Consider the following 24525-nt stretch of genomic DNA (forward strand, 5'->3'; position numbering starts at 1 on the left):
GGGATCAGCATTTTTTTTGGTTAAAGCCACGATAGGAGCCACAATGGTAGAAAAATGTGGAATAAATTGCCTGTAATAATTGGCGAACCCCAAAAAGCGTTGGATAGCACGGAGTCCGGAGGGGCGTGGCCAATCTAAGACGGCAGAGAGTTTGTCTGGATCCATCTGTAGTCCCTGGCCAGAGACCAAATATCCTAGAAAAGGAAGAGATTGGCATTCAAACAGACATTTCTCAATTTTGGCATAGAGTTGGTTGTCACGAAGTCTCTGAAGAACCATACGGACATGCTGGCGGTGTTCTTCTAGATTGGCAGAAAAAATTAGGATATCGTCCAGATATACAACAACACAGGAGTATAACAGATCACGAAAAATTTCATTGACAAAGTCTTGGAAGACGGCAGGGGCGTTGCACAGTCCAAAGGGCATGACCAGATACTCAAAGTGTCCATCTCTGGTGTTAAATGCCGTTTTCCACTCGTCCCCCTCTCTGATGCGGATGAGGTTATAGGCGCCTCTTAAGTCCAATTTAGTGAAGATGTGGGCACCTTGGAGGCGATCAAAGAGTTCAGAGATGAGGGGTAAGGGGTAGCGGTTCTTAACCGTGATTTTATTAAGACCGCGGTAGTCAATGCAAGGACGTAGGGAGCCATCTTTTTTGGACACAAAGAAAAATCCGGCTCCGGCAGGAGAGGAGGATTTACGGATAAAGCCCTTCTTTAGATTCTCCTGGACGTATTCGGACATGGCAAGAGTCTCTGGGGCAGAGAGAGGATAAATTCTGCCCCGGGGTGGAGTAGTGCCCGGGAGGAGGTCGATAGGGCAATCATAAGGCCTGTGAGGAGGTAGAGTCTCAGCTTGTTTTTTGCAGAAAACATCCGCGAAGTCCATATAGGCCTTAGGGAGACCGGTTACTGGAGGAACCACAGAGTTACGGCAAGGGTTACTGGGAACAAGACAGTTCTTGGAACAAGAGGACCCCCAACTCTTGATCTCCCCAGTGGACCAATCCAGGGTAGGGGAATGAAGTTGAAGCCAGGGAAGTCCAAGGAGAATTTCCGAGGTGCAATTGGGGAGGACCAAAAGTTCAATCCTCTCATGATGAGATCCGATGCTCATAAGAAGGGGCTCCGTGCGGAAACGTATGGTACAGTCCAATCTTTCATTATTTATACAATTGATGTAGAGGGGTCTGGCGAGACTGGTCACCGGGATGTTGAACCTGTTGACGAGAGAGGCCAAAATAAAATTTCCTGCAGATCCAGAGTCCAAGAAGGCCACTGTAGAGAAGGAGAAGGCAGAGGCAGACATCCGCACAGGCACAGTAAGACGTGGAGAAGCAGAGTAGACATCAAGGACTGTCTCACCTTTGTGCGGAGTCAGCGTACGTCTTTCCAGGCGGGGAGGACGGATAGGACAATCTCTCAGGAAGTGTTCGGTACTAGCACAGTACAGGCAGAGGTTCTCCATACGGCGTCGTGTCCTCTCTTGAGGTGTCAGGCGAGACCGGTCGACCTGCATAGCCTCCACGGCGGGAGGCACAGGAACAGATTGCAGGGGACCAGAGGAGAGAGGAGCCGAGGAGAAGAAACGCCTCGTGCGAACAGAGTCCATATCTTGGCGGAGTTCCTGACGCCTTTCGGAAAAACGCATGTCAATGCGAGTGGCTAGGTGAATAAGTTCATGTAGATTAGCAGGAATTTCTCGTGCGGCCAGAACATCTTTAATGTTGCTGGATAGGCCTTTTTTGAAGGTCGCGCAGAGGGCCTCATTATTCCAGGACAATTCTGAAGCAAGAGTACGGAATTGTACGGCATACTCGCCAACGGAAGAATTACCCTGGACCAGGTTCAACAGGGCAGTCTCAGCAGAAGAGGCTCGGGCAGGTTCCTCAAAGACACTTCGGATTTCCGAGAAGAAGGAGTGTACAGAGGCAGTGACGGGGTCATTGCGGTCCCAGAGCGGTGTGGCCCATGACAGGGCTTTTCCGGACAGAAGGCTGACTACGAAAGCCACCTTAGACCTTTCAGTGGGAAACAGGTCCGACATCATCTCCAGATGCAGGGAACATTGGGAAAGAAAGCCACGGCAAAACTTAGAGTCCCCATCAAATTTATCCGGCAAGGATAAGCGTATCCCAGGAGCGGCCACTCGCTGCGGAGGAGGTGCATGAGCTGGCGGAGGAGATGACTGCTGAAGCTGTGGTAGTAACTGTTGTAGCATAACGGTCAGTTGAGACAGCTGTTGGCCTTGTTGCGCTATCTGTTGTGACTGCTGGGCGACCACCGTGGTGAGGTCAGCGACAACTGGCAGAGGAACTTCAGCGGGATCCATGGCCGGATCTACTGTCACGATGCCGGCTGGCAGGTAGTGGATCCTCTGTGCCAGAGAGGGATTGGCGTGGACCGTGCTAGTGGACCGGTTCTAAGCCACTACTGGTTTTCACCAGAGCCCGCCGCAAAGCGGGATGGTCTTGCTGCGGCGGTAGTGACCAGGTCGTATCCACTAGCAACGGCTCACCTCTCTGGCTGCTGAAGATAGGCGCGGTACAAGGGAGTAGGCAAAAGCAAGGTCGGACGTAGCAGAAGGTCGAGGCAGGCAGCAAGGATCGTAGTCAGGGGCAACGGCAGAAGGTCTGGAAACACAGGCAAGGAACACACAAGGAACGCTTTCACTGGCACTAAGGCAACAAGATCCGGCAAGGGAGTGCAGGGGAAGTGAGGTGATATAGGGAAGTGCACAGGTGAACACACTGATTGGAACCACTGCGCCAATCAGCGGCGCAGTGGCCCTTTAAATCGCAGAGACCCGGCGCGCGCGCGCCCTAGGGAGCGGGGCCGCGCGCGCCGGGACAGAACAGACGGAGAGCGAGTCAGGTAGGGGAGCCGGGGTGCGCATCGCGAGCGGGCGCAACCCGCATCGCGAATCGCATCCCGGCTGGCAGCGGAATCGCAGCGCCCCGGGTCAGAGGACGTGACCGGAGCGCTGCCGCGGGGAGAGTGAAGCGAGCGCTCCGGGGAGGAGCGGGGACCCGGAGCGCTCGGCGTAACAGTATAGAGGATGTGTCCTGTGTGGTGTAGTATAGAGGATCTCTCCCGTGTGGTGTAGTATAGAGGATCTGTCCTGTGTGGTGTAGTATAGAGGATCTCTCCCGTGTGGTGTAGTATAGAGGATCTCTCCCGTGTGGTGTAGTATAGAGGATCTGTCCTGTGTGGTGTAGTATAGAGGATCTCTCCTGTGTGGTGTAGTATAGAGGATCTGTCCTGTGTGGTGTAGTATAGAGGATGTCTCCTGTGTGGTGTAGTATAGAGGATCTGTCCTGTGTGGTGTAGTATAGAGGATCTCTCCCGTGTGGTGTAGTATAGAGGATCTCTCCTGTGTGGTGTAGTATAGAGGATCTCTCCTGTGTGGTATAGTATAGAGGATCTCTCCTGTGTGGTGTAGTATAGAGGATCTCTCCTGTGTGGTGTAGTATAGAGGATCTCTCCTGTGTGGTGTAGTATAGAGGATCTCTCCTGTGTAGTGTAATATAGAGGATCTGTCCCGTGTGATGTAGTATAGAGGATCTCTCCTGTGTGGTGTAGTATAGAGGATCTCTTCTGTGTGGTATAGTATAGAGGATCTCTCCTGTGTGGTGTAGTATAGAGGATCTCTCCTGTGTGGTGTAGTATAGAGGATCTCTCCCGTGTAGTGTAATATAGAGGATCTGTCCCGTGTGATGTAGTATAGAGGATCTCTCCTGTGTGGTGTAGTATAGAGGATCTCTCCTGTGTGGTGTAGTATAGAGGATCTCTCCTGTGTAGTGTAGTATAGAGGATCTGTCCTGTGTAGTGTAGTATAGAGGATCTGTCCTGTGTGGTGTAGTATAGAAGATCTGTCCCATGTGGTGTAGTATAGAGGATCTGTCCCATGTGGTGTAGTATAGAGGATCTGTCCTGTGTGGTGTAGTATAGAGGATCTCTCCTGTGTGGTGTAGTATAGAGGATCTCTCCTGTGTGGTGTATTATAGAGGATCTCTCCTGTGTGGTGTAGTATAGAGGATCTGTCCTGTGTGGTGTAGTATAGAGGATCTCTCCTGTGTGGTGTAGTATAGAGGATCTCTCCTGTGTGGTGTAATATAGAGGATCTCTCCTGTGTGGTGTAGTATAGAGGATCTCTCCTGTGTGGTGTAGTATAGAGGATCTGTCCTGTGTGGTGTAGTATAGAGGATCTCTCCTGTGTGGTGTAGTATAGAGGATCTCTCCTGTGTGGTGTATTATAGAGGATCTCTCCTGTGTGGTGTAGTTTAGAGGATCTCTCCTGTGTGGTGTAGTATAGGGGATCTCTCCTGTGTGGTGTAGTAAACAGGATCTGACCCATGTGGTGTAGTATAGAGGATCTCTTCTGTGTGGTGTAGTATAGAGGATCTCTCCTGTGTAGTGTAATGTAGAGGATCTGTCCCGTGTGATGTAGTATAGAGGATGTGTCCTGTGTGATGTAGTATAGAGGATCTCTCCTGTGTGGTGTAGTATAGAGGATCTGTCCTGTGTGGTGTAGTATAGAGGATCTCTCCTGTGTGGTGTAGTATAGAGGATCTCTCCTGTGTGGTGTAGTATAGAGGATTTCTCCTGTGTGGTGTATTATAGAGGATCTGTCCTGTGTGGTGTAGTAAAGAGGATCTGTCCCATGTGGTGTAGTATAGAGGATCTGTCCTGTGTGGTGTAGTATAGAGGATGTGTCCTGTGTGGTGTAGTATAGAGGATCTGTCCTGTGTGGTGTAGTATAGAGGATCTCTCCTGTGTGGTGTAGTATAGAGGATCTCTCCTGTGTGGTGTAGTATAGAGGATCTCTCCTGTGTGGTGTATTATAGAGGATCTCTCCTGTGTGGTGTAGTATAGAGGATCTCTCCTGTGTGGTGTAGTATAGAGGATCTCTCCTGTGTGTTGTAGTATAGAGAATCTGTCCTGTGCGGTTTAATATAGAGGATCTCTCCTGTGTGGTGTAGTATAGAGGATATGTCCTGTGTGGTGTAGTATAGAGGATCTGTCCTGTGTGGTATAGTATAGAGGATCTGTCCTGTGTGGTGTAGTATAGAGGATCTCTCCTGTGTGGTGTATTATAGAGGATCTCTCCTGTGTGGTGTAGTATAGAGGATCTCTCCTGTGTGGTGTAGTATAGAGGATCTCTCCTGTGTGTTGTAGTATAGAGAATCTGTCCTGTGCGGTTTAATATAGAGGATCTCTCCTGTGTGGTGTAGTATAGAGGATATGTGTCACGATGCCGGCTGGCAGGTAGTGGACCCTCTGTGCCAGAGAGGGATTGGCGTGGACCGTGCTAGTGGACCGGTTCTAAGCCACTACTGGTTTTCACCAGAGCCCGCCGCAAAGCGGGATGGTCTTGCTGCGGCGGTAGTGACCAGGTCGTATCCACTAGCAACGGCTCACCTCTCTGGCTGCTGAAGATAGGCGCGGTACAAGGGAGTAGGCAGAAGCAAGGTCGGACGTAGCAGAAGGTCGGGGCAGGCAGCAAGGATCGTAGTCAGGGGCAACGGCAGAAGGTCTGGAAACACTGGCAAGGGACACACAAGGAACGCTTTCACTGGCACTAAGGCAACAAGATCCGGCAAGGGAGTGCAAGGGAAGTGAGGTAATATAGGGAGTGCACAGGTGATAACTCTAATTGGAACCACTGCGCCAATCAGCGGCGCAGTGGCCCTTTAAATCGCAGAGACCCGGCGCGCGCGCGCCCTAGGGAGCGGGGCCGCGCGCGCCGGGACAGAACAGACGGGGAGCGAGTCAGGTAGGGGAGCCGGGGTGCGCATCGCGAGCGGGCGCTACCCGCATCGCGAATCGCATCCCGGCTAGCAGCAGGATCGCAGCGCCCCGGGTCAGAGGACGTGACCGGGGCGCTGCAGCGGAGGAGGTGAAGCGAGCGCTCCGGGGAGGAGCGGGAACCCGGAGCGCTCGGCGTAACAGTACCCCCCCCCTTGGGTCTCCCCCTCTTCTTGGAGCCTGAGAACCTGAGGAGCAGACTTTTGTCAAGGATGTTGTCCTCAGGTTCCCAGGATCTCTCTTCAGGACCACAACCCTCCCAGTCTACTAAAAAAAAATTTTTTCCTCTGACCTTTTTGGCAGCCAAAATCTCCTTGACCGAGAAGACGTCCGAGGAGCCGGAAACAGGAGTGGGAGGAACAGATTTGGGAGAAAAACGGTTGAGGATGAGTGGTTTGAGAAGAGAGACGTGAAAGGCATTAGGGATACGAAGAGAAGGAGGAAGAAGAAGTTTATAAGAGACAGGATTAATTTGACACAGAATTTTGAAAGGACCAAGATAGCGTGGTCCCAACTTGTAGCTAGGGACACGGAAGCGGACATATTTAGCGGAGAGCCATACCTTGTCTCCAGGGGAAAAAACGGGGGGAGCTCTTCTTTTCTTATCCGCGAACCTCTTCATGCGTGAAGAAGCCTGTAAGAGAGAATTTTGGGTCTCTCTCCATATAATGGAAAGGTCACGAGAAATTTCATCCACAGCGGGCAGACCAGAGGGCAAGGGGGTAGGGAGGGGGGGGAGAGGGTGACGGCCGTACACCACGAAAAATGGGGATTTGGAGGAAGATTCAGAGACCCTGAAGTTATACGAGAATTCGGCCCATGGAAGGAGATCTGCCCAGTCATCCTGGCGGGAGGAAACAAAATGTCGCAAATAATCACCCAGGATCTGGTTAATTCTTTCTACTTGTCCATTGGACTGGGGATGATATGCAGAGGAAAAATTTTATTTAATCTTGAGTTGTTTACAGAGAGCTCTCCAGAATTTAGACACGAATTGGACCCCTCTATCCGAGACAATCTGCGTAGGCAACCCGTGAAGACGAAAAATGTGTACAAAAAATTGTTTAGCCAACTGAGGCGCAGAAGGAAGACCAGGAAGAGGAATGAAATGTGCCATTTTGGAGAATCGATCAACGACCACCCAAATAACGGTGTTGCCACGGGAAGGGGGTAAATCAGTAATAAAATCCATACCAATCAGAGACCAAGGCTGTTCGGGGACAGGCAGAGGATGAAGAAAACCAGCGGGCTTCTGGCGAGGAGTCTTATCCCGGGCACAGATAGTGCAGGCTCGCACAAAGTCCCCAACATCCGTCTCCAGAGTCGGCCACCAATAGAAGCGGGAGATGAGTTGCACAGATTTCTTGATACCCGCATGACCTGCGAGATGGGAGGAGTGACCCCATTTGAGGATTCCGAGGCGTTGGCGTGGAGAAACAAAGGTCTTTCCTGGAGGAGTCTGTCTGATGGAGGCAGGAGAAGTGGAGATCAGGCAGTCAGGTGGAATGATGTGTTGCGGAGGGAGATCAACTTCTGAGGCATCCGAGGAACGAGAGAGAGCATCAGCTCTAATGTTCTTATCGGCAGGACGAAAGTGAATCTCAAAATTAAATCGGGCAAAGAACAGAGACCACCGGGCCTGGCGAGGATTCAGCCGTTGGGCCGACTGGAGGTAGGAGAGGTTCTTGTGGTCGGTGTAAATAATAACAGGAAATCTTGATCCCTCCAGCAGATGCCTCCATTCCTCAAGTGCTAATTTAATGGCTAGAAGCTCTCGATCCCCGATGGAGTAGTTCCTCTCCGCTGGAGAGAAGGTCCTAGAGAAAAAACCACAAGTGACAGCATGCCCGGAAGGATTTTTTTGTAGAAGAACAGCTCCAGCTCCTACTGAGGAGGCATCAACCTCCAATAGGAAGGGTTTGGAAGGGTCAGGTCTGGAGAGCACGGGAGCCGAAGAAAAGGCAGACTTGAGTTGTTTAAAGGAGTCTTCTGCTTGAGGAGGCCAGGACTTGGGATCAGCATTTTTCTTGGTTAAAGCCACGATAGGAGCCACAATGGTAGAAAAATGTGGAATAAATTGCCTGTAATAATTGGCGAACCCCAAAAAGCGTTGGATAGCACGGAGTCCGGAGGGGCGTGGCCAATTTAAGACGGCAGAGAGTTTGTCTGGATCCATCTGTAGTCCCTGGCCAGAAACCAAATATCCTAGAAAAGGAAGAGATTGGCATTCAAACAGACATTTCTCAATTTTGGCATAGAGTTGGTTGTCACGAAGTCTCTGAAGAACCATACGGACATGCCGGCGGTGTTCCTCTAGATTGGCAGAAAAAATTAGAATATCGTCCAGATATACCACAACACAGGAGTATAATAGATCACGAAAAATTTCATTGACAAAGTCTTGGAAGACGGCAGGGGCATTGCACAGTCCAAAGGGCATGACCAGATACTCAAAGTGTCCATCTCTGGTGTTAAATGCCGTTTTCCACTCGTCCCCCTCTCTGATGCGGATGAGGTTATAGGCGCCTCTTAAGTCCAATTTAGTGAAGATGTGGGCACCTTGGAGGCGATCAAAGAGTTCAGAGATGAGGGGTAAGGGGTAGCGGTTCTTAACCGTGATTTTATTAAGACCGCGGTAGTCAATGCAAGGACGTAGGGAGCCATCTTTTTTGGAGACAAAGAAAAATCCGGCTCCGGCAGGAGAGGAGGATTTACGGATAAAGCCCCTTTTTAGATTCTCCTGGACGTATTCGGACATGGCAAGAGTCTCTGGGGCAGAGAGAGGATAAATTCTGCCCCGGGGTGGAGTAGTACCCGGGAGGAGGTCGATAGGGCAATCATAAGGCCTGTGAGGAGGTAGAGTCTCAGCTTGTTTCTTGCAGAAAACATCCGCGAAGTCCATATAGGCCTTAGGGAGACCGGTTACTGGAGGAACCACAGAGTTACGGCAAGGGTTACTGGGAACCGGTTTTAGACAGTTCTTGGAACAAGAGGACCCCCAACTCTTGATCTCCCCAGTGGACCAATCCAGGGTTGGGGAATGAAGTTGAAGCCAGGGAAGTCCAAGGAGAATCTCCGAGGTGCAATTGGGGAGGACCAAAAGTTCAATCCTCTCATGATGAGATCCGATACTCATAAGAAGGGGCTCCGTGCGGAAACGTATGGTACAGTCCAATCTTTCATTATTTACACAATTGATGTAGAGGGGTCTGGCGAGACTGGTCACTGGGATGTTGAACCTGTTGACGAGAGAGGCCAAAATAAAATTTCCTGCAGAACCAGAGTCCAAGAAGGCCACTGTAGAGAAGGAGAAGGCAGAAGCAGACATCCGCACAGGCACAGTAAGACGTGGAGAAGCAGAGTAGACATCAAGGACTGTCTCACCTTTGTGCGGAGTCAGCGTACGTCTTTCCAGGCGGGGAGGACGGATAGGACAATCCCTCAGGAAGTGTTCGGTACTAGCACAGTACAGGCAGAGGTTCTCCATACGGCGTCGTGTCCTCTCTTGAGGTGTCAGGCGAGACCGGTCGACCTGCATAGCCTCCACGGCGGGAGGCACAGGAACAGATTGCAGGGGACCAGAGGAGAGAGGAGCCGAGGAGACGAAACGCCTCGTGCGAACAGAGTCCATATCTTGGCGGAGTTCCTGACGCCTTTCAGAAAAACGCATGTCAATGCGAGTGGCTAGGTGAATAAGTTCATGTAGATTAGCAGGGATTTCTCGTGCGGCCAGAACATCTTTAATGTTGCTGGATAGGCCTTTTTTGAAGGTCGCGCAGAGGGCCTCATTATTCCAGGACAATTCTGAAGCAAGTGTACGGAATTGTACGGCATACTCGCCAACGGAAGAATTACCCTGGACCAGGTTCAACAGGGCAGTCTCAGCAGAAGAGGCTCGGGCAGGTTCCTCAAAGACACTTCGGATTTCCGAGAAGAAGGAGTGTACAGAGGCAGTGACGGGGTCATTGCGGTCCCAGAGCGGTGTGGCCCATGACAGGGCTTTTCCGGACAGAAGACTGACTACGAAAGCCACCTTAGACCTTTCAGTGGGAAACAGGTCCGACATCATCTCCAGATGCAGGGAACATTGGGAAAGGAAGCCACGGCAAAACTTAGAGTCCCCATCAAACTTATCCGGCAAGGATAAGCGTATCCCAGGAGCGGCCACTCGCTGCGGAGGAGGTGCAGGAGCTGGCGGAGGAGATGACTGCTGAAGCTGTGGTAGCAACTGTTGTAGCATAACGGTCAGTTGAGACAGCTGTTGGCCTTGTTGCGCAATCTGTTGTGACTGCTGGGCGACCACCGTGGTGAGGTCAGCGACAACTGGCAGAGGAACTTCAGCGGGATCCATGGCCGGATCTACTGTCACGATGCCGGCTGGCAGGTAGTGGACCCTCTGTGCCAGAGAGGGATTGGCGTGGACCGTGCTAGTGGACCGGTTCTAAGCCACTACTGGTTTTCACCAGAGCCCGCCGCAAAGCGGGATGGTCTTGCTGCGGCGGTAGTGACCAGGTCGTATCCACTAGCAACGGCTCACCTCTCTGGCTGCTGAAGATAGGCGCGGTACAAGGGAGTAGGCAGAAGCAAGGTCGGACGTAGCAGAAGGTCGGGGCAGGCAGCAAGGATCGTAGTCAGGGGCAACGGCAGAAGGTCTGGAAACACTGGCAAGGGACACACAAGGAACGCTTTCACTGGCACTAAGGCAACAAGATCCGGCAAGGGAGTGCAAGGGAAGTGAGGTAATATAGGGAGTGCACAGGTGATAACTCTAATTGGAACCACTGCGCCAATCAGCGGCGCAGTGGCCCTTTAAATCGCAGAGACCCGGCGCGCGCGCGCCCTAGGGAGCGGGGCCGCGCGCGCCGGGACAGAACAGACGGGGAGCGAGTCAGGTAGGGGAGCCGGGGTGCGCATCGCGAGCGGGCGCTACCCGCATCGCGAATCGCATCCCGGCTAGCAGCAGGATCGCAGCGCCCCGGGTCAGAGGACGTGACCGGGGCGCTGCAGCGGAGGAGGTGAAGCGAGCGCTCCGGGGAGGAGCGGGAACCCGGAGCGCTCGGCGTAACAATATGTCCTGTGTGGTGTAGTATAGAGGATCTGTCCTGTGTGGTATAGTATAGAGGATCTGTCCTGTGTGGTGTAGTATAGAGGATCTGTCCTGTGTGGTGTAGTATAGAGGATCTCTCCTGTGTGGTGTAGTATAGAGGATCTCTCCTGTGTGGTGTAGTATAGAGGATTTGTCCTGTGTGGTGTAGTTTAGAGGATCTCTCCTGTGTGGTGTAGTATAGAGGATGTGTCCTGTGTGGTGCAGTATAGAGGATCTGTCCTGTGTGGTGTAGTATAGAGGATCTGTCCTGTGTGGTGCAGTATAGAGGATCTGTCCTGTGTGGTGTAGTATAGAGGAAATCTCCTGTGTGGTGTAGTATAGAGGATCTCTCCTGTGTGGTGTAGTATAGAGGATCTCTCCTGTGTGGTGTAGTATAGAGGATCTCTCCTGTGTGATGTAGTATAGAGGATCTCTCCTGTGTGGTGTAGTATAGAGGATCTCTCCTGTGTGGTGTAGTATAGAGGATTTGTCCTGTGTGGTGTAGTATAGAGGATCTCTCCTGTGTGGTGTAGTATAGAGAATCTCTCCTGTGTGGTGTAGTATAGAGGATCTCTTCTGTGTAGTGTAGTATAGAGAATCTCTCCTGTGTGGTGTAGTATAGAGGATCTCTTCTGTGTAGTGTAGTATAGAGGATGTGTCCTGTGTGGTGTAGTATAGAGGATCTCTCCTGTGTGGTGTAGTATAAAGGATCTGTCCTGTGTGGTGTAGTATAGAGGATCTCTCCTGTGTGGTGTAGTATAGAAGGTCTGTCCTGTGTGGTGTAGTATAGAGGATCTCTCCTGTGTGGTGTAGTATAGAGGATATGTCCTGTGTGGTGTATTAAACAGGATCTGTCCCATGTGGTGTAGTATAGAGGGTCTCTCCTGTGTGGTGTAGTATAGAGGATCTGTCCTGTGTGGTGTAGTATAGAGGATCTGTCCTGTGTGGTGTAGTATAGAGGATCTCTCCTGTGTGGTGTAGTATAGAGGATCTGTCCTGTGTGGTGTAGTATAGAGGATCTCTCCTGTGTGGTGTAGTATAGAGGATCTCTCCTGTGTGGTGTAGTATAGAGGATCTGTCCTGTGTGGTGTAGTATAGAGGATGTGTCCTGTGTAGTGTAGTATAGAGGATGTGTCCTGTGTAGTGTAGTATAGAGGATCTCTCCTGTGTGGTGTAGTATAGAGGATCTCTCCTGTGTGGTGCAGTATAGAGGATCTCTCCCGTGTGGTGTAGTATAGAGGATCTCTCCTGTGTGGTGCAGTATAGAGGATCTCTCCTGTGTGTTGCAGTATAGAGGATCTCTCCTGTGTGGTGCAGTATAGAGGATCTCTCCCGTGTGGTGTAGTATAGAGGATCTCTCCTGTGTGGTGTAGTATAGAGGATCTGTCCTGTGTGGTGTAGTATAGAGGATCTCTCCTGTGTGGTGTAGTATAGAGGATCTCTCCTGTGTGGTGTAGTATAGAGGATCTGTCCTGTGTGGTGTAGTATAGAGGATCAGTCCTGTGTGGTGTAGTATAGGGGATCTCTCCTGTGTGGTGTAGTATAGAGGATCTGTCCTGTGTGGTGTAGTATAGAGGATCTCTCCTGTGTGGTGTAGTATAGAGGATCTCTCCTGTGTGGTGTAGTATAGAGGATGTGTCCTGTGTGGTGTAGTATAGAGGATCTCTCCTGAGTGGTGTAGTATAGAGGATGTGTCCTGTGTGGTGTAGTATAGAGGATCTGTCCTGTGTAGTGTAGTATAGAGGATCTCTCCTGATTGGTGTAGTATAGAGGATGTGTCCTGTGTGGTGTATAATAGAGGATCTGTCCTGTGTGGTGTAGTATAGAGGATCTCTCCTGAGTGGTGTAGTATAGAGTATCTGTCCTGTGTGGTGTAGTATGGAGGATCTCTCCTGAGTGGTGTAGTATAGAGGATGTGTCCTGTGTGGTGTAGTATAGAGGATCTGTCCTGTGTAGTGTAGTATAGAGGATCTCTCCTGATTGGTGTAGTATAGAGGATGTGTCCTGTGTGGTGTATAATAGAGGATCTGTCCTGTGTGGTGTAGTATAGAGGATCTCTCCTGAGTGGTGTAGTATAGAGTATCTGTCCTGTGTGGTGTAGTATGGAGGATCTCTCCTCTGTGGTGAGGGGGCACAGTCCCGTGATCCCCATTATATATAAATATATAAAATACCCATATCATATATACTACTGGCCTGCCTAGCAGAGGAAGCAGTGGATGTCTCCTCCACTTCTTGGCTGGGCAGTAGCTGCTAACTGACCTCTAGATCGTCCTCACTAAATAGTGGAGCTGAACCCACAGCATAAGATACTTCTGAGGCGAAGGGAACAGCATAGGACAGAGAGAATGGGAGGACAGGGACTGCTCCCAGGTTATGCCAACTGAGGGTTGTGTCTGAGAAACCCACCAACTGTTGACTGGGGTTGTCAGATGTCACTTGTGATGAAGTGGATGACCGTGTTAACCAATTGATGACGGCAGATGGGTTGCTGGTCGAGACACGACCGCTAGCTGATACTGGCAGCTCAGGCCTCTCACTGTGACTCCTGCTGCCACTCGCCCCATGTCTGCTGAGACCTCTGCATGAAGGATTTAGGCCTCTGCCACTCTTCTGTTCACGTCCTGGCACTTCTCTGCTTGACATACTTATTGCGTATAAGAGGGGAGTACAATACGCTCCACTACGCTTAAAACAGTATTTATCTACAACACCAGCAGGTGTTTACTTTTGCCTGGCCTTTCACAGTATCTAGGCCCTTAAGACTTTAACAGGAACAAAATGGTACACCACTTAGATGTACGTATGTGGTATGCACTTATGAGGTGAGGACAATGCGCTCCAGTACGCTTAAAACTGTATTTGTCTACAACATCAGCAGGTGTGTACTTTTGCCTGGCCTTTCACAGTATCTAGGCCTTTAAGACTTTAACAGGAACAAAATAGTACACCACTAAGATGTACGTATGTGGTATACACTTATGAGGGGAGGACAATGTGCTCCAGTATGCTTAAAACAGTGTTTGTCTTCAACACCAGCAGGTGTGTACTGTTGCCTGGCCTTTCACAGTATCTAGGCCCTTAAGACTTTAATAGGAACAAAATAGTACACCACTTAAATGTACGTATGTGGTCTGCACTTATGAGGGGAGGACAATGTGCTCCAGTACGCTTAAAACAGTATTTGTCTACAACACCAGCAGGTGTGTACTTTTGGCTTGCCTTTCACAGTATCTAGGCCCTTAAGACTTTAATAGGAGCAAAATTGTACACCTCTTAAATGTATGTATGTGGTATGCACTTATGAGGGGAGGACAATGTGCTCCAGTAAGCTTAAAACAGTATTTGTCTACAACACCAGCAGGTGTGTGCTTTTGGCTGGCCTTTCAAAGTATCTAGGCCCTTAAAGGGGTACTCCGGTGGAAAACTTTTTTTTAAATGAACTGGTGCCAGAAAGTTAAACAGATTTGTAGATTACTTCGATTGAAAAATCTTTACTCTTTCAGTACCTATTAGCAGCTGTATTCTACAGAGGAAATTCTATTATTTTTGAATTTCTTTTTTGTCTTGTTCACAGTGCTCATTGATGGAGGACATTGTTCTCCAGTATGCTTAAAACAGTATTTGTCTACAACACCAGCAGGTGTGTACTTTGCCTGGCCTTTTACAGTATCTAGGCCCTTAAGAGTTTAACAGGAACAAAATGGTACACCATTTAGATGTACGCACAGGTTACACTTAGAGGACAATAGAGGACAATATGCTTTTAGTGCTCTGCTCACCCTAACTGGCTGGCTACTATTAGCTTTTCAGTTGTTGTACACACCAGCGCTGCAGCACACAGTCGCTGTGTACTACACCCAAAATTGCACTTTCTCTCTCAATCTCACTCTCTTCCCTATCAGTGCTTCTAGGCTGGATTTGGGTTTGAGGTGAATCTCTGCTGTAAAAAAGCTTTTCTGTGCAACACACACTGACTGGCCGCAAGATGGCTGCAGATTATTGTTTATTGCTGCAGCTTATGTGCCCAGCTTATAGCTGTGATCCTTTACTGAGAACTCTAAATGTACCAGAACTGTGGAGCATTACTCTAAAAATATACAGTGATCCCTCAACATACGATGGTAATCCGTTTCAAATGAACCATCGTTAGTTGAAACCATCGTATGTTGAGGGATCTGTGCAATGATAAGTATGGGATGTTATGCTCACCTTTCCCCGCCGCTCCGGACCGTCACCGCTGCCCTGGATGTCGCCGCGTCCCTGTGGTGTCCCCGCCGCTCCGGACCGTCACTGCTGCCCCGGATCGCTGCTATTCATCGACATCATCACGTCACTGCGCACGCCGATCCTATTGGATGATGGAACAGCCTGCGCGGCGACGTGATGACGACGAAGGAGAGCGACGGCCATGTATGGGATCCTGAAGAGGATGGTCCAGAGTGCCGGGGACAGGTAAGTGATCATCACCGCAGCACATGGGGTACCTTAAACGGCTATCCGGTGGCAGCTGAAGCAGTCTGCGCTGCCGGATAGCCATTTATGCGATGGCCCTGACATACAAAAGCATCGTATGTTGATGCTGCCTTCAACATGCGATGGCCTCGTAGGTCGGGGGGTCACTATATTCAGAGTAATATATACTGTTTATTCCTTTTTACACAAGTGAATACAAATATTATCATTGTATTGTTTAAGGCACATTGTAATAAAGTGTAAATATTGGGCCTCATTTACTAATGATGTCGGTTTATTTTATTTTATTTTATTTTTTTCCGACCACACAAAAACGGAGGAATTTATTAATGTGTCGCATTTTTACTCCGTCGTTTTTTTTTGGCACATTGCGCCACAATTATCAGTTGGCGGGAAAATCAGTATAAATTCCAACACAGCCGAGTAAAATTTCACAAGCCGACATGAGTGATCTGAGTTGTTTGAGCGGGAGGTCGAATCCCGGCCAAAAAGCAAGGAAAAACATGTTTAAAAGCCAGAGAAAGCCAAAAGAGGATATTTCAGCAGCATTCAACATTTTTCTCAAACAGCAGTTTCCGCAAGAGGATGAGACAAGTTCAGATGGATCTGCTTCATCTATCTCCTGCTGAAGTGCCAGGATAAAAAAAAGCACAACTATCTAACAATGTTGGTGTTGCAGCTGAGAACCTAGTGCCGGACCCTAAAGTCCCAGAAGCTGGAGCTGATGAAGATTGTGCTCACTGTGCCGAAGATTCTGATGAAGACGAGAATGATGAATTTATGTGTACTCTTGGCAATAGTGGACGGAAGAAACGTTTTTCTACACGCGAAAAGCAAGTTTTGGTCGAAGAGGTATTTTTTTACTTTTAATATTCTTTTTGGTGTTGTCCTTCTTTCGCCATGCGTGCCAAACATCTTCCAATGTTCCTCTAGCTTTGTATTGTGTAAGCAGCTAGTGTGTGGGTGTGAGCATTGCTTTGTGGACGTGTGTAAGGGTTTTTAGTGTGAGTAGTCCGTGATTTGTGTAAGATTTTTCACCCTAATTTTTTTTTTGTGCCAGAAATTATTAAATGAAAAGCAATGTGCATTTGTCTGCGGTGTATTTGCCTCAACCAAACGTTCCTTAACTTCCTTATAATTTCCCCCTCCGTTATGGTCGTACGGCTCCTGCATACGTCTGCGTGCGGTTGTTCCACCTCCCCCTCCCTCTCTGCATCCGTATGCGTATGTCTTTCCCAAAAGTAGTGTGAACACACCTTAGTTTATCTCTTAGTCTGTATTCACACTACGTTTATGATCTACAGTTCACACCTAAGGTTGCGGAGAGGAGGGTGGGGAGTGGGACCCGCACGCATCCGTATGCGGGAACCGGAGCTAATGTATTTCTCTGAGGCAATTGTAGTCAAACGCTGCCTGCGGTCTGCTCATTTGTCGCACGCATGTGGTTTTTAAACCGGACAAAAAAATGTGTTGTGAACTTGTGTATTTTTCAGGCATTTTTGATACTGCATTTTTGAGCCAAAGTCAGAAGTGGCTTAAGGCTAGGTTTCCACTTGGTCTTTTTTGACAAAAACGCCAATAAAAACAGCCATTCTGCCGCATGGCGTTTTTTTTGTGAAAAAACGCTGCGGCCAGATGTTAGCTGCAAGTCAATAGTAAACTGCAAAATGCCAAATCCACTTTTTCACGCGTTTTTCATTTTGGCGTTTTTTTTTATCCTTTTTGGGTTTTTGGGCTCCTTGGCAGTTTTAAAAAAACGACCTGTTGTCGAGACTATCGCGTTTTTTCGTGAAAATCTTGGCGTTTTTCTTCCATAGAAGCCTATGGGAGTGAAAAAACGCCAAGAAAAACGCCATGTGGGTTTTAAATTTGGCGTTTTTTTCAGGCGCTTTTTATTCTCTATTGGACTTTAGCGATCCAAAAAAGTGATGTAGATACCTTTTTTCTTAAAAGTTCATAGAGTAACCTAAATAAAAAATTATAAAAAAAAATATACATTAGTGTTAGAAAAAATTGTATCTAACAAAATGTATATTTTTTAGAAAGAAATTGTATTTAATTTTTAAACAGGAAGCAATTTATGTGGGCGGGCAGGGCACTAAAATGTACCCATCAATTATAAAAATATGTGTATATGTGTGTGTTTAACTTTTTCTTATTTTTTAGGTAGTACTACTACTCCCATCATGGAACACACTGTTCCATGATAGGAGTAGTAGTACTTTGACTAACTATCAGATCGCCCCGGCTGTCACATTTGTCAGCCGCGGCGATCCTCCAGTATACTGTATAGGCTGGCCGCTCTCCTTTCGTCCCCTGTATAGCCATATATTTACAAATATTCATTATTCCCACTGAGATGTAATTGGCCAGAGGGTTCTAGCCAATCACAACTGTCTGGAAAATATGATTATTAGTATAGATACGGCAGGGACCTTAGAAGAGCGGCCAGCCGTCTGCATCTATACAGTAGTTTATACAGGATGATCGCAGCTGATGTCTAGAGTGACATCAGCTGTGATCATTTCTACTACTACTCCCAACATGGAGCACACTCCTTGATGGGAGCTGTAGTACTTTTCCAGATCGCTACAGGTGTCAGAGGTGACGCTTGTTGCGATCTATTAATGCAGGTACTACAGCTCCCATCATGGAGCACAGTGTGCTCCATGTTGGGGGTAGTAGTAGGCTGCAGCTAGGGACATATCACAGCGGGTGTCAGGAGTGACACCCGCTGCGATCATCCATTCTCCCTGAGATGCGGAGTGCTCCTGGGCTCGGCATCTCAGCACTGTACTCTGCCCGGACACTTAATAATTCATATTTCCCACAGTGAGTGGGGATTGTGATTGGCTGAAACCATCCAGCCAATCACAGCTCACTGCGGGAAATATGAATTATTAAGTGTCCGGGCAGAGTACAGTGCTGAGATGCCGAGCGCAGGAGCGCTCCGCATCTCAGGAAGAATGGATGATCGCAGCGGGTGTCACTCCTGACACCCGCTGTGATATGTCCCTAGCTGCAGCCTACTACTACCCCCAACATGGAGCACACTGTGCTCCATGATGGGAGCTGTAGTACCTGCATTAATAGTTCGCAACAAGCGTCACCTCTGACACCTGGTGCGATCTGGAAAAGTACTACAGCTCCCATCATGGAGCACAGTGTGCTCCATGTTGGGAATAGTAGTAGAAATAATCACAGCTGATGTCACTCTAGATATCAGCTGCGATTATCCTGTATAAAGTACTGTATAGATGCATCCGGCGCGGCCACTTTTCTAAGGTCCCTGCCGTATCTATACTAATATTCATATTTCCCAGACATTTGTGATTGGCTAGAACCCTCTGGCCAATTACATATCAGCGGGAAATATGAATATTTGTAAATATACATCAGTACAGGGGACCAGAGAAGAGCGGCCAGCCTATACAGTATACAGGAGGATCGCCACGGCTGACAAATGTGACAGCCGGGGCGATCTGACAGTGAGTCAAAGTACTACTATTCCTATCATGGAACAGTGTGTTCCATGATGGGAGTAGCAGTACTACCTAAAAAAGGTAAAAAATAAAGGTTAAAAAGTAAAAAAAAAAAAAACACATATACACTTTATTAAACACATTATTAATAACATACTTTTTTTTAACATCCCTACAGCATCCTTTTTTTTATTTTATTTTGGTACCCAACAAAGGGTACCAAAAAAACGCCAAAGTGCTAAAAAAAAAAACGATTTCCACATAAAGCCTAAAACGCAAGAAAAAACGCCAGAAAAACTGTGGCAGTTTTTCTGGCGTTTTTTCTGGCTTTTTTTAGGTGTACAAAAAAAAAAAACAAGTGGAAACCTAGCATTTTAAGGAAGGAGAAGTATAGGTCCGACCTTTATCTTTACTATTCCTTCTCCATCCACTTATGGCTTTGGTTCATAATCTGCATTGGCAGAAAGCCCAAAACTGGAACAAAGAAATCCAAGTGTAAACTTAGCCTTAAGCAATGTGACTCGTTGCTACACACAACTGCACCACTTTTTTCAAACATGGTTTTTACCTCACTACAAACTCAAATGTTTGAGACAGGGTATACTCTTTGAATTTTATCCATTTGCAGATTGAGACATGTTTATTCACTTAACTTTTGCTAAGATGTTAACATATTCTAGTATGTTAATTTTTTTTATATATATATATTTTTTTTTTCATTTTAATCTAAGGTCTGTGCAAAATATGATCTTCTTTGTGGACGGGATAGTGAACGGTTACCGCTCAGCCACCGTAAAAATATTTGGCGAGACATTTGTGATAAAGTTAATGCCCAAGGTATCCAAAGACGTACTGTAAATGACATTCAAAGAAAGTGGCATGATTGTCGTCGGATTGTGAAGGCGAAGCTTGTTAAAATGTATCATCATGCCAAACAAACAGGCGGGGGCCCTCCCAGCAAGAAAAAATTGGATGCTACTGATGATTTGGTTGCCAATACTTTTCTCAAAGAGCAGATTGAAGGGATAGGCAACTTTGATGTCATGGCTGGACTAGTTGGTAGGTACCCTTTTTTGTTTTGGGGGTTGGAAACATGCAAGTTATTTAATGCTAGTGTTGGTTTACCTATGATTGCTTGTCATGGGACCATAAGTAAGGCTACGTTTACACTTGCCTGTTTTTCGGCCAGTTTAGAGATTGCTGACACTGCAGTCTCTGTCACAAAGCCAGAAGTGGATTAAGAAGGAATATGAAATATCTCTGAATGACATATACTTCTCCTTCCTTCTTAATCCACTTCTGGCTTTGTCTCTAAAAATGCAGTGGCAAAAATTTAGAAAACGCTTGCCAAAAAGCAAATTGTAAACGTAGCCTAAAGTTTGCTTGGTTCCACCACAAAAATTTTGTAAGCAGGATTTGGCATTTTTAAGGCAAGAATTGACCAGCACACAAATGTAAATTGTTTTTGTTTTTAAACTTTTTTTTATTTGTTTTAACTACTAATGTTTTTAAAGGTGAAAGCGGTCTAAGGCTGGGTTCACATATGTCCGGCATCCGGCATACATGAATTCAGCCTAAATCTCAACGCAACTGATGCCATAACTGATGACAACTTTTCATTATTTGTATGGCATCCGGCGTCCATTGTTTCTGGGCAACGGACCCTGTATGGTGCCCTCCTTCGTGTCCAACCATCTGGTGTAAAAATTGTGACAGTGGATGATTGTGAACTGTCCCATTGAAATGAATGGGATCAGTTCTAGCATCATTTTCCCTCCGGTGCATGACGGAGGGAAACTGTGCCGGACGCCTGATATATGTGAACGAGCCCTTATCTAACTGTTTGTAAACTTTTCTTTTAGGAGTGTTCGACAAAAATAATAATGATGTTGATTTTGATGATGACCACGACAGTGTTGAAGAACTGTCTGATGAGGTTAGCCGTAACCAAACAAACAGAAGCCAGCCTTCCAAGCGACATTCTGACAGTAGGGACTCACTTGCACGTCTAGTGAGAAGTTATGTAGAGAAAAATGAAAATTATTACCAGAAATTTCTGGAAACACAAAGTTTGATGCAAAATGTAATCGAAAAGTCTTGTTCACACATTAGTGGGCAAATTTCGGAAATGACTGCAGCAGTAAAAGATTTAACATCTGTCATTATAAATGTTTGTCAGAATTCTGCCAGCCATACTGCAACACACTCAACCCACACCGAAGAGATGCAAAATATTTTAGAAGAAAAAATTGAAGTTGACGAAGTGTTTCTGAGCTCAATTCCCAAATCTAACAATGAACCAACTCCATTGCAAGGAGAGGAATCAGTATGTGATGTAGTCCCCACCCCAGAAAAATTCACTTAGTCAGATAAATTGGGTTTCTCTGCCTTCAAGGTCTACTAAACCAAATAAGGACAAAGCTAGTCCAAATTCAAATGTTCGAAGGGTTAAAAAACAAAATTCACAAAATGCAAAGTATCTAATGGGAATTAAATCCGAACTAAGTGATTTAGCGGAAGAAGTTTTGCCAAATGACACATTGGTCTCACATGTAACTACTAGGTCCAACGTTAAATTGTCAAAGACATTTGCCAAAAAAAAACTTAGGGCAAGTGCAAAGAAAAAAATATAACATCTAACTTTACACTCTTGTCCTCATGTTGGCTTTGAGATAGAAGCTTATATGTTGACTTAGCTTTAAAAGTATATTCCACTGTTAAACATTTTAGCTTTCACAAAATAGGGGGACATTTCGCAAAACCTGTATTGAGGAACAGTTGCACAGTTGTCCATAGCAACCAATCAGATCGTTTAGTTTCTGTAGCAGAGGCCTGTTTAGAAATGAAAGAAGCAATCTGACTGGTTGCTATGGTCAACTGTGCAATTTTTACTTTGGTCACATTTGTCTAAATCTCAAACCACATAATGATTTCTTCTTGATAATGTATTTTGTTGGAAGCACATTCCTTACTAGTTGGCATTGTTGATATTTTCTAGATTTTTGTGGCAAATTTTCCTGGATCATGCCATGATTCCTAAATTCTTCACAATTCAGAATTGTTTACCCGATTTGAGAGGGGGGGGGACTTTGGTGACAGTTGTATATTAGGTAAGTTTTTGCTAAATGTTTTTGTTTCTAAATTTGGGTTAGTTTCCCCAAAAATTAAACAGATAGGTGGCGAGTTATACAAACCGGTGTAGAGGAAAAGTTGCTGAGTTGGCCCTAGCAACCAATCACATCACTTTTCGCATTTTCAACAAGGCCTCTGTAAATTAAAATAAGCGAGCAGATTGGCTTTGATGTGCAACTCAGCAACTTTTACTCTTCCCAGGTTGGGAGAAATCGGCTAGAGATGATTTGAGCTATGTGTACATTGTGTTTGGCGATTTAAAAATGTATACTACAAAATTAGCAGACATTACATTCTTCAGAAAGGATAATGAGGAACCCCTAGTTCATGTACGGAACACATGAAAAATATGTGTTAAATTGAAAGTATTAAATGTGTAGTTCTTGTTGGGATTTGAACCAAGACCACAGAGCCATCATGATATTCTAAGACTACTTGGATGTATACAATAGTACATGCGAAGAGAGATGGACACATCTCTCCATTAAATAGGAGTATTAAGAGTACATTCACACCACGTTTTATACCTCAGGTACCCGTAGACGGTTGCAGAGAGGGTTGGGAAGGGAGGGGGGGGGGGGGGGGTCCGAGGAACCGCACGCAACCGTATGCGGGAACCGGAGCTAATGATTTACTTTGGAGCCGTAACAGCCGACCGTAGTGACTACGGTTTTTTGTGTGGTCGGGAAAACGCATGCGGCCCAAAATGGAGCCGACCGGAGGCTGCGGCTCACTCCGGTCGGCTGATATGGCTCCCTCGAAAATCATTAGCTACAGGTGCCATATGCGGCTGCGTGTGGTTCCCCCGCCCCCACTCCCCCCCCCCCCACCCTCTCCGCAACCGTATACGGGAACTGGAGGGAGAAAATGTGGTGTGAATGCACTACTATACTCCTATTTAATGGAGAGATGCGTCCGCAACATCTTCTTTCTTCGCATGTACTATCGTATATATCCACGTAGGCTATAATATCATGATGCCTCAGTGGTTAGTTCTGATGACTTGCAACAATGTGGTCTTGGGTTCAAATCCCAGCAAGAGCATACATTTTTACGAATTAAAATTTAAAACATATTTTGCTTAGGTTCCGTACAGGAACTCCGGGTTCCTCCCAAAGTTAAAATCAAAGTTGAGATTATGACAAACAATGTGGACAGGGACAGCGCTACAGAAAGATTTAGCAGGAACGAAAAAGGTGCTTTTCGTGCTAAACTTTCACACAGAGAGCTGTGACTGGACAGATGAGTGGAGCCAATCACAACTCTCTGTGTGAAAATTAAAGATGTGTAAATATACATCAGTGCAAGAGCCCATAGAAGAGCGCATTTCTATATTTGAATAGGCTTAGGGCTCGTTCACAAACTTCAGGTGTCCGGAACAGTTTCTCTCCGTCGTGCACCGGAGGGAAACTGATGCTAGAAAGGATCACATTCATTTGAATGTGACAGATCCCAAGCCTACAGCGTCTAAAGTTTGACACCGGATGGTTGGACACGCCGGAGGGCACCGGGCAGGGAAACGCAGCTTGCTGCGTTCCCCTGTCTGTTGCCCAGAAACAATGGACGCCGCATGCCATACAACTGATGTTGTGGCATCAGTTGCATCGAGATTTTTGGTTGGCGGACATATGTGAACCCAGCCTTACATTAAAGGGGATACTACTCCCCTTCTGGACGAGTATGTTCCATGCTTGGAGGGGAAGTACTACCTCCAAACCAAAAATAAAAATTGATAGATATTTTTTGGGGAATCTCTAATGCAGGAGACAATGGTTACAGACTAAGTCGGTGGATGTTCACCCCATACCTCAACCCTCAAAATCAAGCTGAACACAATTACAACTATGCACATAAAAGAACAAGATCGATGATCGAAAGGACATTTGGACTACTGAAAAGTCGCTTCAGATGTTTAGACATTTCCGGAGGAGCCTTACTATATGATCCCAAAATGTCATGTAAAATAATAATTGCATGCTCCACGCTACATAACATAGAACATAAATATAATTTGGAAAAAGAATTGGCAGAAGACTAGAGAGAGGAATTTTCCACTGGTGAAGAAAATGCTGGTATTGGAGATAATGATGGTCAAATGCTAAGACAGCAGATTACCGAAAATTATTTTAATGTATAAAATTCTTTACATTACAAAAAAGGCTAAAAGATTTAGATTTCCACAATTGTTTAATTTTGGAACATGTTTTTTTGGTAAATAATAAAAAAAAAGTAATTGCTCACTCCTTAGCTTTTTCTTCATAAAAACACATTAAAAACGCAAGGACACTTAGGTTTACTTTATCGGGATTTGTCGGACAAAATATAGACATACTTTTGTTTGTCTGTAAAATCTGAGGCCGATTCCAACTATTTTTTGTAGGTAACATTAGTAGATATGTCGTAATTTTCCAAAAAGGTCGGGTTATGCCCCTTTGCTTTTGTGGCACGCTCAGCTTTTTTAGTTAAAATGTAGGGTTGGTCGGGTTTAATGGCGCAGTGTGGCGCAAATAATGTTGCAGACGAATTGCGACAAAAAAAT

The 24525-nt window shown here is 46.6% G+C and overlaps 1 protein-coding gene across 1 annotated transcript in view; it reads left to right on the top strand.

The window, feature by feature from the left end:
• The window catches only part of LOC130281556 (uncharacterized), a 41981-nt gene extending 19560 nt beyond the window's left edge, over window positions 1–22421 (top strand). The window contains exons 2-4 of the mRNA XM_056528891.1: window positions 15942–16224; window positions 19586–19913; window positions 20717–22421. Coding sequence (XP_056384866.1) covers window positions 16153–16224; window positions 19586–19913; window positions 20717–21219 — 903 coding nt within the window. The 5' untranslated portion in view covers window positions 15942–16152 and the 3' untranslated portion in view covers window positions 21220–22421. The remainder of the gene's footprint in view (window positions 1–15941; window positions 16225–19585; window positions 19914–20716) is intronic.
• The last annotated feature ends 2104 nt before the right edge of the window (window positions 22422–24525 follow it).

Source organism: Hyla sarda, chromosome 7 (genome assembly GCF_029499605.1).
Source record: "Hyla sarda isolate aHylSar1 chromosome 7, aHylSar1.hap1, whole genome shotgun sequence".
Taxonomy (NCBI): domain Eukaryota; kingdom Metazoa; phylum Chordata; class Amphibia; order Anura; family Hylidae; genus Hyla; species Hyla sarda.